This window comes from Jaculus jaculus, chromosome 2 (genome assembly GCF_020740685.1).
Source record: "Jaculus jaculus isolate mJacJac1 chromosome 2, mJacJac1.mat.Y.cur, whole genome shotgun sequence".
NCBI lineage: Eukaryota > Metazoa > Chordata > Mammalia > Rodentia > Dipodidae > Jaculus > Jaculus jaculus.
Window position 1 is genome coordinate 67,922,365 of NC_059103.1, and position 11,533 is coordinate 67,933,897.

General features: G+C 43.1%; 1 protein-coding gene across 3 annotated transcripts in view; it reads left to right on the forward strand.

The window, feature by feature from the left end:
* Dcun1d3 (defective in cullin neddylation 1 domain containing 3) overlaps positions 1 to 10,563 on the forward strand; it is a 43,835-nt gene extending 33,272 nt beyond the window's left edge. For 2 of the 3 annotated variants that reach the window (XM_045143040.1, XM_004665447.3), the window contains 2 exons: positions 6,125 to 6,663; positions 8,341 to 10,563. In XM_045143040.1, the coding sequence (XP_044998975.1) occupies positions 6,230 to 6,663; positions 8,341 to 8,824 (918 nt within the window). In that variant the 5' untranslated portion in view covers positions 6,125 to 6,229 and the 3' untranslated portion in view covers positions 8,825 to 10,563. The remainder of the gene's footprint in view (positions 1 to 6,124; positions 6,664 to 8,340) is intronic. The other variant, XM_045143041.1, reaches the window with a different exon arrangement.
* The last annotated feature ends 970 nt before the right edge of the window (positions 10,564 to 11,533 follow it).

Genomic DNA, 11,533 nt, shown 5'->3' on the forward strand with positions numbered 1-11,533 from the left:
GACTTTCAAAAGATTAGACTCCTTACTTTAATGTGGGGTTCCTGAAGCTCAGAAAAGCCAAGTGATTTGTTTAAGGGCACACCTGGTATAGTTGAGATCCCAAATGAGAACCCAAGGCTTCTTGGGAGTTGAGTTTGTGCACACTGACTCCAAGCCTCTGGAATCTGCCTAAGGGTTAATAAGTACATGTACTTCTTGGGGCATCATATTCTTAGGGGAGGGATATGCCCTGGTCCATTATAGCAGAGATCAGTGGGAGATCAGTGGGAGGGCTTAAAGTCAGCCTGCTGTTTGTCAGGCTAACTCTCTTGAACTCTATTCACATCCTCCCATTGTAAAATGAAGAAAATGTTATTTTCCATATAGAGCTTTGATGAGTTAAATGTAACAGTTTGTATCAATTTACTCATTCTATGTAATGATTTTAAAAATACTGTTATTACTATATTGGCCCTCTCTCTCTCCTTCCTTCCACTTCCTGTGTATGGTGATTTAAAACTACTTTATCTGCAAAACCTTCCCAAAGAGAAGTCTGCTGTGCTGGTTTTATTTCTCAATTTCACTGCTTAGTAATTTAGATGTTTCAATTTCCTGCTGCTTAAAAGTGGTAACAGTCTATTTCTTAGGCATGTTATAAACCTTGAAGGTGATGATGCTTATGAAGCTAGTAGCTCTGGGCCTCACAAGTGATGGTTTCTCATCCTCAGTACCTGTCTACATTTTTTTTTAATTTTAATTTATTTATTTGTATTTACTTTTTTCAGTTCTCTTCTTCCTGCTGCTGTTCACACTAAGTCTCTGAGTTTGCCCTCCACAGTAAGAGGCAGTTCTGTCTCAGCAGTTGTGAGCAAATCCCTTGAAAATAGGGTATCTAATTGTTATTTTCTGGAACTGCCTAAGAGAAAAGGAGCAGGTTCCTGGTCCCTGTGTGGAGATAAGTGGGCATTCAATGGGACTGCTGACCTCTCAGGTTGTCCTTTGGGCCAGCAGTGTCAGCTCCAGGCCTGGGATCTGGCAGGCAGTTGAGTATGTCCTCAGGAACAACAGCTGGGGCTGGCACAGAGGCTGAGGGAGCCTAGGGGCTGATATGCAAGCGAAGGGAGGGAAGGAAACAAAAGATGCTGGACCTGAGCTTGGAAGAGAAAAGGTGGAGGCTGATGTCAGTCCAGCATAAGCTGAGCAGATTATTGTCTAGATACCCATAGCAATAATTGCTTAAAGTAGGTTTCTCCTGTGGGTAAGTATGTGTATGTTTCCCCTCCCCCTCTTTACTGCCTTTCTACCACCTCTCCTTGTCCTTGGTTCTATTTAACCAATTAGTGTCACTTAGCTGGAGCAGAAGAGCAGCTGTGAGAACCCACCTGAATGGCCATTGTAGATCTAGGCTGGTACTTAACACTTTCTGAGTAAGGGGATCTTGATTCTGTCACCAGCTTTGTGATAGCAGCAATAATAAGTAATACAGAGGCTAATTATTCCCTGGATGCTTTCCACAAACCAGATATTGAGCAAAGTATTTTACACAGATCATCCTTCTTCTGTACTCAACAGTTCCTGGGGGCAAAGCAGGATAGACTGCTGACAGGTTCAGTTAGGTGGCACACTGAGTCAAATCTAGGCTTATCTGATCACTCTCTTACTTACTGTACTATTCCTCTCTTTCCAGACTGACTCTTTAGCCTTGGTGTGCCTCCATTTAGTTTCCTATAATAGAGGGTAATTACTTCACAGAGTAACATTTATATGCAGTGGTTGTAATTTATTAACAAGTGGAAAGTGATATTCATTAGTAATAATGCTGTTGATTTTTTTGATAACTTGGTGCTGGAGTGCCCTGATTGTGCTGAGGCTTGCTCCTTGGAGGTGGAAGAGAACAACCTGGGAAGACACTTCGATTATTGAGTATAACTGCTTAGAATGCTAGAGATCCTCTCTTGGCAGATCTTACAGAGGTGGTCTAAATGTAAAGGGGATGGAGTCTAAAATTAGCTGCCAGCTAGTCTCAGGTTAGGGGCAGGTTATCACCAGAATTTTAAAGTGTCCATCAGGCACAGCAGGTGCTCAGCTTGATTGTCTTGAGGACCAGTCACAAGAAAATCCTGTCCTGTGGTGAGGCTGATCTTCCAAGTAGTACCTTTGAGTAGGGTCAGTGTTGTGGTCTGAGACTGTGAGTAAGCCCAGACATCATTAGGTCAACCAGCCTAGCCATTACTCGGCTGCTGCTAACAGGGATATCTTAACAAGTGTTTTCTGTGGGGTGATGAAGGCAGTGTGTGCCCAGGTACTCTATCTGCTTTTTTTTGATTTAATCTGTACAACACTGAGGCAGGTTTAGGGAATTCAGGTTTCTGTCGGGGTCAATTAGCCAGTCCCATTGCTGGGCTTCAGTCTTATAACTGGAGCTTTAATCACATGGTCATGGTGAAGCACCTGGACAGTTCTAATACCCACCCTATGGTGTGCTGACCCCAAAGAAATTATGTGTACTGGAATCATGGTGGTGGGCTAACATGGCCAGGAGGGTGGTGGGACATCCTTGACCACTGGGCATGGACAATGTGGTGTTCTCTTCCTAGTGGCTAGGTTAACTGTTGTGGGTTTGCTGTAGTAACACTTGTGAACTTGGACCACTCCTAGTTGTGCTTTCTCCAGGTGCTTTGCTGGAGGTGGGGTTACTAGTACAGGTCATGGTTTCTTGAGCCAAATATACCAGGTTCTGTTTGTTGTTATCTTGGATAATTTACTATGCCCGAGCCTCAGTTTCCCTGTCTTTAAATGGGATTGTGGAGAGGTGAGTCTCTTGGTGCTTAGCATAGTCTTGGCATATCAGTGTTTAGTAATTGATGACTACTGTTATCTGCTAGTCAGTGAGTTCAAGGAGCTCTTCGGGTACTAAAGACATAAGGACTGCCAATCTGGAGCACTGAACAGGGTTCTATGACTGTGCGTGGAAAAAGCCCAGAGAAAGGAGGAAATGAAGAGGGGAGCCTTTGGAGAGCAATAGGTGATCAGGGACTGTATGCAGCACCAGACCTGCAAATAGAGACTGCTGCTCCGCTCATGAGTAGGGGCATTTCAGAGGAAAGGACTGGAATGGAAGAACTTGGCTTTGCTGATCAATCATCTACCCCCTTTCCTCATTTGCCAGGCATGTTACTTTTTAAAAGCCTTTAGTAACAATGGGTTCTGCTGTATCAGGCCATCACAAGATGCTCTTACATTAGAGGGCCAGCAGGGCCGTTGGGATTTAGGCCTCTTAGGGAGCCCCATCTGTTCTGTCCTTACCTCCTGGCCTTGGTGCCAGGCTTTGGAAGAAGCCTCTGTCATGAAGCATCTCTTCAGTGGAGGAGGTTGAGTGAGTGGCGTGGGTAGGTAGGTCAGATGGAGGCCAGGAAATCCTTTTTTTTGGGGGTGGGGGGGTTGCTGGACCTCTCTCAGCAGCAAGAGCTGAGCAACAAACCCTGGTGAGTCAGCAAGCCTGGGAATTAGAGTTGCCAGTCTGTGAGCATGTGGGGTTTGTGTAAGTTTGGGCCGTTTGTTTCTTTAAGCACTCTAGTCTTTGGAAACACAAATCTGGAAACTGCGCCCTCCAAATGGTATAGTCCTCCTTGTTTTGAGATAATTCTGCTCCAACAGTTGCTTACCTTGTATGATAGTCTTCTGAGAATTAACCTCTTGCCTTTAGAATTTTGAATAGGTTACTTTTATGGCTCTCAAAGCATGAAAAGGCTAAAATACCTGAGTCTGTCACTTTCACTGCCAAAGTCCTTTCAAGGATTTCTTTGTGTTTTTGAAACTGCAGCTCTCCCCCCCCCCCCCATTGTTATTTCTTTTTCTTTCTTTCTCTCTCTCTCTTTTTTTTTTTTGGTCAGGATCATTCTAGCCCCTTTGGAACCTGGAACTCACTAATCACTGTAGCCCTAGCCGGCTTCAAATTCCATGTGTGATCCTCCTCCCTCAGCCTCCTGAGTGCTTGGATTAAAGGCAGAATAAAGGCAAAAGCTGCCTGGCTCCAGCTCTTTTTAGGGCATGTATGGACATGTGTTTTTTTTTTTTTTTTGCTCCTTTATTCTCTTTGAGGGTGGAGAATAGGACACACCCTGATATGAGAAGTAATAACTACAGGAATTGTTCCGGCTTCATTTGAAACTTGTACATTCAGAGTTTACCCTTATCTTCAAGATAACTCATTTGTCCAGGCACTGAAGAATGCTTTTTTTTGTTTGTTTGTTTTTTTAAATGTAGAGTTTAACATTTCAGCCTTTCATAAGAACTGTCCTTTGCCCCACTGCTGAACTCTTAAGAGCTCTGGATTGTCATCAGGCAGGCCCATAAATGCTCCTGGCAAGTCGGGAGCCCCCATGTGGGACAGATACTGATTTTGGTCTGGTGTCTGCTTTCCCTCTTATACTTCTGGCTCCTGGACCACATTTCTATTAACAATGTCCTTTCCATGGCCGCTATTATTCTAGTAGTTGGCAAAATATTCTAAGTACAAAACTGTAAATGGATGTTTTAGCAGACTATAATTGAAGGTTAAGAACACGTGCTGAATAGACAGTAGAATATTGGAGAAATCACTTCTGCTTTGGCTCAGAATTTCTATCAGTTCATTTCAGAACTTAAAATCATTTATAGAGGCTGGCAGTAGGTGGAGGGTATTGCTCAGTAGTTAAGGCACTTGTTGGAAAGGCCTGTCAACCTGGGTTTAATTCCCCAGTACTCTCGTAAAGCCAGATGCATAAATTGAGCAAATGTCTGGAATTTACTGCAGTGTCAAGAGATCATGGCATGCCACTCTCCCTCTCCTTAGAAATATAAAATATTTTTAAAAGTTCATTATTTAATTAGCACGTATGTGTCTGTATATGTGTCTGTGTGTAAGTATGAGCATATAGTGCATGTACAGAGGTCAGAGGACCACTTTTAGGTTAGTACTTAACCTTCTACCTCTTTTGAGGTAGGGTCTCTTGTGGTTTACTACTCCATTCATGAGTTTCTGGAAAATTTTCTTCCTGTCTCTTAGGCACACTGGGATTACTGAAACCCACTATAGTGTCAGGCCTCTGCCTTTTATTTTACACTGTGCCTGGGAATTCAAACTTGGGTACTGAGTTACATGGCAAGTGCTTTATCCACTGAGCCCTTTAAAAACTTCATCAAATGATAAATATGGTAAGTTTAAAGATCAGTGTGATCTTTTTCATGTAGCCGTTAACTACCATTTAGAGTTTGTATTGTGTAAACCAGCTTTTATTTTTACTTTTCTAAATAGCAGGCAAGCTCCTATATGGGGAAACTGCTTGGCGTACAGTTTGGAAGATTGGTCTTTGTAGATGGGTCTAGTGAGGGGGAGATACAGGATGTTACTGTACAATGTGTAGGGTAGGCCTAGGAAGAAATTTGGAAAGAGCAAATTTCACTTTGCTGTTTGGCTAGGACCCTGCTGATAGTCCTGATGGTATAAATCCTTTACCTCATTATTAGGCCATTATGATTACAGGTACCTTAGATATAGTTGCCTCTTCTCCATGTTTATCTTTCCTAAAATCTGAAAGCAAGGGCATTAGGAACTGGAGGATGAACCTTACACATACATCCCCATAACTTTTTTTCCCCATAACTTTTCTTATGTGAAGGCAAGTTGGCAAAACATATTTCCTCTAGAACATTTCTATCAGAACTGTAGTCTTTGATGTGTTCTACACATGAATCAGCTTCTTACAACCCACATTACCTTAAAAGTTTTAGGAAGCTGGGCATGGTGGTGCATGCCTTTAATCCCAGCACTCAGGAGGCAGAGGTAGGAGGATCAGCATGAGTTCGAGGCCACCCTGAGACTACATAGTGAATTCCAGGTCAGCCTGGACTAGAGTGAAACTTTACCTTGGGAAGGAAAAAAAAAAAGTCCTAGGAACTTCCCATATTGGTTCTCCCATATGTTCCAAGCCACTGCATTGCCAAGAGTAAGTTACAGAGTTGGCTTACAAGCAAGATGATGGTAAACTTGGGGCACTCCCCTTAGTCCATTGTTGATTCAGTGAAATAGAGTGGTCACTGGATGGTAACGTCTGTCCCCTTAACTCCTTTGTCTAGAGGTGACCACTTTGTAATTTCCTTCCAGGTAGGCTGGCTCCTCTGACTAATGGCATGTTGAAGTACGTGGGCCAGTGGCAGAGAGGGCGTCTGATCCAGAGGGGGCCACTCTAGAGGCCAGGCCATCACCACCATGGGCCAGTGTGTCACCAAGTGCAAGAATCCTTCATCAACCCTGGGCAGCAAGAATGGAGACCGGGACCCCAGTAGCAAATCACATAGCAGGCGAGGGGCCGGCCACCGTGAGGAACAGGTGCCACCCTGTGGCAAGCCAGGTGGGGATATTCTCGTCAATGGGACCAAGAAGGCAGAGGCTGCCACTGAGGCCTGCCAGCAGCTGCCAACGTCTTCGGGAGATGCTGGGAGGGAGTCCAAGTCCAATGCTGAGGAGTCTTCCTTGCAGAGGTTGGAAGAACTGTTCAGGCGCTACAAGGATGAGCGGGAGGATGCAATTTTGGAGGAAGGCATGGAGCGCTTTTGCAATGACCTATGTGTCGACCCCACGGAATTTCGAGTGCTGCTCTTGGCTTGGAAGTTCCAGGCTGCTACCATGTGTAAATTCACCAGGTTAGTCACACATTTTTCATGTGAGCAGGTAAACAGAGGAGAAAAGAAATCATCAAGGGGTAGTGGTACTAGCTAGGCTAGATCTGGGTTGACTGCACAGGGTTGGAGTTAGTGGTCCCCCTTCCCTTTTCTGGACATCCTCTAAAACTTAAATGTCCCGATCAAGTTATAGTTCTGACCACCAACTTCCTTGGGATTTGCTGAGGGGTTAATGCTGACTACATACCTAGTACTACAGCAGAACAACTGAATAGGTCTCTAGGGATGTAAGGCACAGGCAACTGTATCTTGATAAAGCTTTCTGTTCTGACATGCACTCTCATTTGAAGCCTATCTGCATATGAGACAGCCTGTGAGTGCCACTGCACCAGCCCTCCTTGACCAAGCAAAGTTAAGGACTAATCAGTGTGAGTCTGTTTGCAAGGCTGCCTCTTAGGCCCATGGATCTCTCAGAACTTCTCTTTTACTCATTTGCACACAAAGCCACTCACTTGGTATTTAATGTACACCTATCATGTGATAGGAACTCTATCCATATAAAGAGTGCCTTTGGAATATGCCTGTACCACTCAGTGAAGCCAGTTGCCTGCCCTTCCTTTTCATTCTCAGTCTGCTGCCTTTAGCTAGCCCTGTGTGGAACAGGGACAGCTGGCCCCAGTTGTCAAACATTGTTATGGGTATGTGTCCATACAGAGTATGGCTAAGGACATAGTAGGTTGCAGGGTACAGTGTCATAGATAAAAACTGACTTTGAAACCTAGCTAGTTTATATGGCTAATAGTCTTTATATAGTTTACCTGGTCCTGAGTACACCACATGCCCTGAGATTATCAACATGACACCCTGCTGTAAACTGAAAATAACGTACACATGTTAAAAATACATATGTAGCCAAGTATGGTGGCACATGTTTTTAATCTCAGCACTCATGAAATAGACATAGGAAGATCATTGTGAGTTCCAGGCCAGCCTGGGCTACTGAATGAGTTCCAGATAAGCGTGGGCTTGAACAAGACCCTACCTTAAAAAAACAAAAAAAAATCCACAAAAGCAGCCTCACTTGGTTGCAACATGCTTGTAACCCCAGTTCTTTGGAGTCTGAGGCAGGCCAGCCTGGGCTACACAGACCATGTCACAAAAACTGAAACAAAAACAAAGTACACAATTTTTGTTTTTAATAACACAACTTTGACTTTTAGTGTCAGAGTTAACCATGTTCATCCAGAATCTTTGGCTCCAAAAATCGCTTGTGGTAGTCACTAAAACAAACAATGCACAGAAAATCAAAGGGGAAACAGGAAGCCTCCCTTGCTGGGAGGAAGAAGAGTTTGAAGCTTAATCATTATTTCAAAGGAGAGGACAACAGGCCAAAAAACAGGCAATTTGAGTTTAGCTTTGGGAAGATGAGTTAGTAAATGCATGAACTGAGGTGCTTACCGTATGTCAGGCCTAACTAAAAGCAGTATCTGCTGACTAGTTCAGTCCTCACCAAACCTATGAAGTAAGGTGCCAGCCTTAACTGTGACAGGTAGGAAATAGGACAAACAGTGGAGGACTTGAAATTCTAATCCATGCTATTGGGTCCTCAGGCCATGTTCTTAATTACTGTGTTCTATTGCCTCTCAGAGCATACAGTCATTTGTAATGGTTGATCATGCCCTTTCCTTCCTGTTTCAGGAAGGAGTTTTTTGACGGTTGCAAAGCAATAAGTGCAGACAGCATTGATGGGATCTGTGCACGGTTCCCCAGCCTCTTAACAGAAGCCAAACAAGAGGACAAATTCAAGGATCTCTACCGGTTTACATTTCAGTTTGGCCTGGACTCTGAAGAAGGGCAGCGGTCACTCCATCGGGAAATAGCCATTGCTCTGTGGAAACTAGTCTTTACCCAGAACAATCCTCCTGTATTGGACCAATGGCTAAATTTCTTAACAGAGAATCCCTCGGGTATCAAGGGCATCTCCCGGGATACTTGGAACATGTTCCTTAACTTCACTCAGGTGATTGGCCCTGACCTCAGCAACTACAGTGAAGATGAAGCTTGGCCAAGTCTCTTCGATACCTTTGTGGAGTGGGAAATGGAGCGAAGGAAAAGAGAAGCCGAAGGGAGAGGTGCACTCAGCTCAGGGCCGGAGGGCTTATCTCCTGAGGAGCAGACTTAGTGGCTTTGTCCCAGGACCAGTAAGGGTCTGCCTGCTGCTTTGCAGCCAAGTGAGGAATTGGACTTTTCTGGAAATTACTGAAGATCCGGATATTTTCTACTTTACACCTTTCTCTGCCTTGTATTTGAAAGGGCTCTAAAATGCTGTATCATGTTTTAGGCACTTTCTTCATTTTTGGGGGGTTATTTTGGTTATTTCTTTTTTGGGGGGGAAGTAATCCCTCAAAATATTTGAACCTGGCTACATGTTGTGTATCTTTTTTTGAAGCCTTCAGATAGAATAAGCCTGCCATTTCTTGCACAAAGTTAGGTATGTTTTGTTTATGTGGGGAGGGTGGAGAGCGGGAAGGGGAATGGAACAGTTAGGATGAGTTAACATTACAAACTACAGTGCCAGTCTCAGTTTGCATATTGTTTTTCAGGGCAGGTCTGTACTGTGTGTAGTGCTGTTTACATGGTTGAATTTAGGTTATAATAATTATTTTTAAAAGATTTACACAGATTTGAATAACAGTGTTAACTGTTAACCATATTGCATTAATTTCCAGACAATTTAGAGCTCTTGGAGCACCAAGGCCAGTCAAGAGCATTTGCAGTCTGGTGACAACCCCCCTTTAAGCTAATTTATCCAAAACTCTATTTCTCTCACTTCTTGCTCATTCCTTCTTTGACCTGTTGCATTTCATGTTGAATTTATCCAATCAACATGCTGCACCTGTCAGTCAAGTGAGCAGTTTTGTTTTGTTAGGACACATTGTACTGAATACCACTCCAACATTGAATGCAGAGAAAGCAGTGCTACCTCAGTTTTGCTGGAAGTAGAAATCTTTGATAGTTTTCTTTGAAGTTTCTGTAGTTTCATGTTGTGAATGGAAATACTTTTTTTTTTTTCCCTTCTTCTTTTGCCTTGGAGCCAAAGTTTCTGTTGCAGGTGGTCAGAAATCGTGCCTGTAGCCAGCTGACGTAAAAGAAAACTGTGGTATGGAGCTCTGCTTGAACTTTTTTTTTTATTTTGAGTATCATCAGCTTACTTGTCTGGCAAGTGCAGAAGCCTGGGACTGGCTTGAACTCTGCCAAACAGATTATCAAAGTGTATTTAATGGCTAAACGTGTGTGCCCTTTCCCTTCTTGCTGCACCCATGTTGTCACTTAACCCCCAGGAGTTATTTATTATCTTTTTGTTAATGTCAAGGTCAATTGGGGTAATGTGATGACTGTTTAGGTTTACATGATCTTCCTTTCCTTCCCCTGCCCCCAAATATGTATATATACATATATAAAATATGTATATATTTTACCTATATAAAATATATATATACACATATATGTATCTATATTCCTTTGTTTCTTTGCCTGCTAAAACTGGCCATAAAAGAGAGAGCTGCCTTCAATACGTAGTTTCAGAAGAGTGCCAGGGAGCATCATAATGGAGGCTGCTGTATCTGAATTTGGAACATTTTTACTAAAAAGAACATGAATTTGCTCACAGGAGGGAGGACCCAATCCTCCAGACTCTTCTACACACTCCACAAGGCCAGCTTTGGCCAAATTGCCACTGGGGCCTGAGGAATTGACTCTGTCCTACTTGGTTTCAGTAGAGGAGGACCCTACGTATTTTTTCATTAAAAAAAAAAAAGTCCTCAAAAATCTGTACTGGAAAAGTAGGTGGGAAGAGCTTGTACAGTTCAGCTTCCAACACTTTGGAACACATTAAAAAGGGAATCTTTTAATAAAAGCTTATAAAAATATTTATACTCTTGAAGTAATGAGAGTTTGTCTATTAAGTACTTGGATTTTTCTCCCCTAACTAACCCTTGTCCCCAGCCTGGGCAAGAATTGTTCTCAAGGAGATAGCAAGGAACATACCTGTTTTCTTTTTTTTTTTCTTTTCTTTTCTTTTTTTTTGGTAAGCTGTAAACCTGACAATTGCCCCTTGAGAGGGACAAATGAAAACTTGAAAATCAGCCACAGAAGACCAATAATACTGGAAAGCTGAAGAGGGTTTAGGCCAGATGCCTCACTTTCTTTTAGTTAAACAAGACACAAATTACTTTTAAAAGTGTCCATGGGCCCCAGCATCTTCAGTTGGCCGAATTAGTTGAGGTATACAGATGCTACTTCTTATCCAGCCAGTTTGTAGCTCCCAGTTGTTTCTAATTCTGGATTTAGGTGGAGGTTGAGGGAAAAGGCAGGATGCTCCTGACCTTTTTCTCCCAGATCAGATGGGTATACAGGAGAAAAGTGCTCCAGAAGGGAGGCCACCGGGCCTATGATTAGAGGAACTATTCTTTTCATAGCCTCCAAGGCTTTATTCTACCAATTGGTTTATTAGAAGGGGAAGATCTTTTCTTTTTTAAACTATTAAGCTCCCTCACCCATTGAGAAATTTGTGATTATACTTTTAATGATCCATTGTTGAGAAGCCAGAAAAGGGAACAGTCAGAGGGACTTGGTTTGCATCCTCACTGTGCAGCAAGGAATTCAGGCTTCTGCAGTTACTCGGGGCTAGTGCTGGACTCATGACCTCAGGAAAAGCAGTGTTTCTGCAAAGGGATTCACAGGGAGAGGGATGTGTGTATAAGGTTTGTAGTTAACACTTATGGGAAACAAAAAGTCTCTGTTCTACTCTACCTAGAAATAGGCTTGTTGCCTATTGGATAGAGGAGTGGTTGATGGTGGAAGCCCAGCTTTTTTTTGCCTTTCAGGTTAG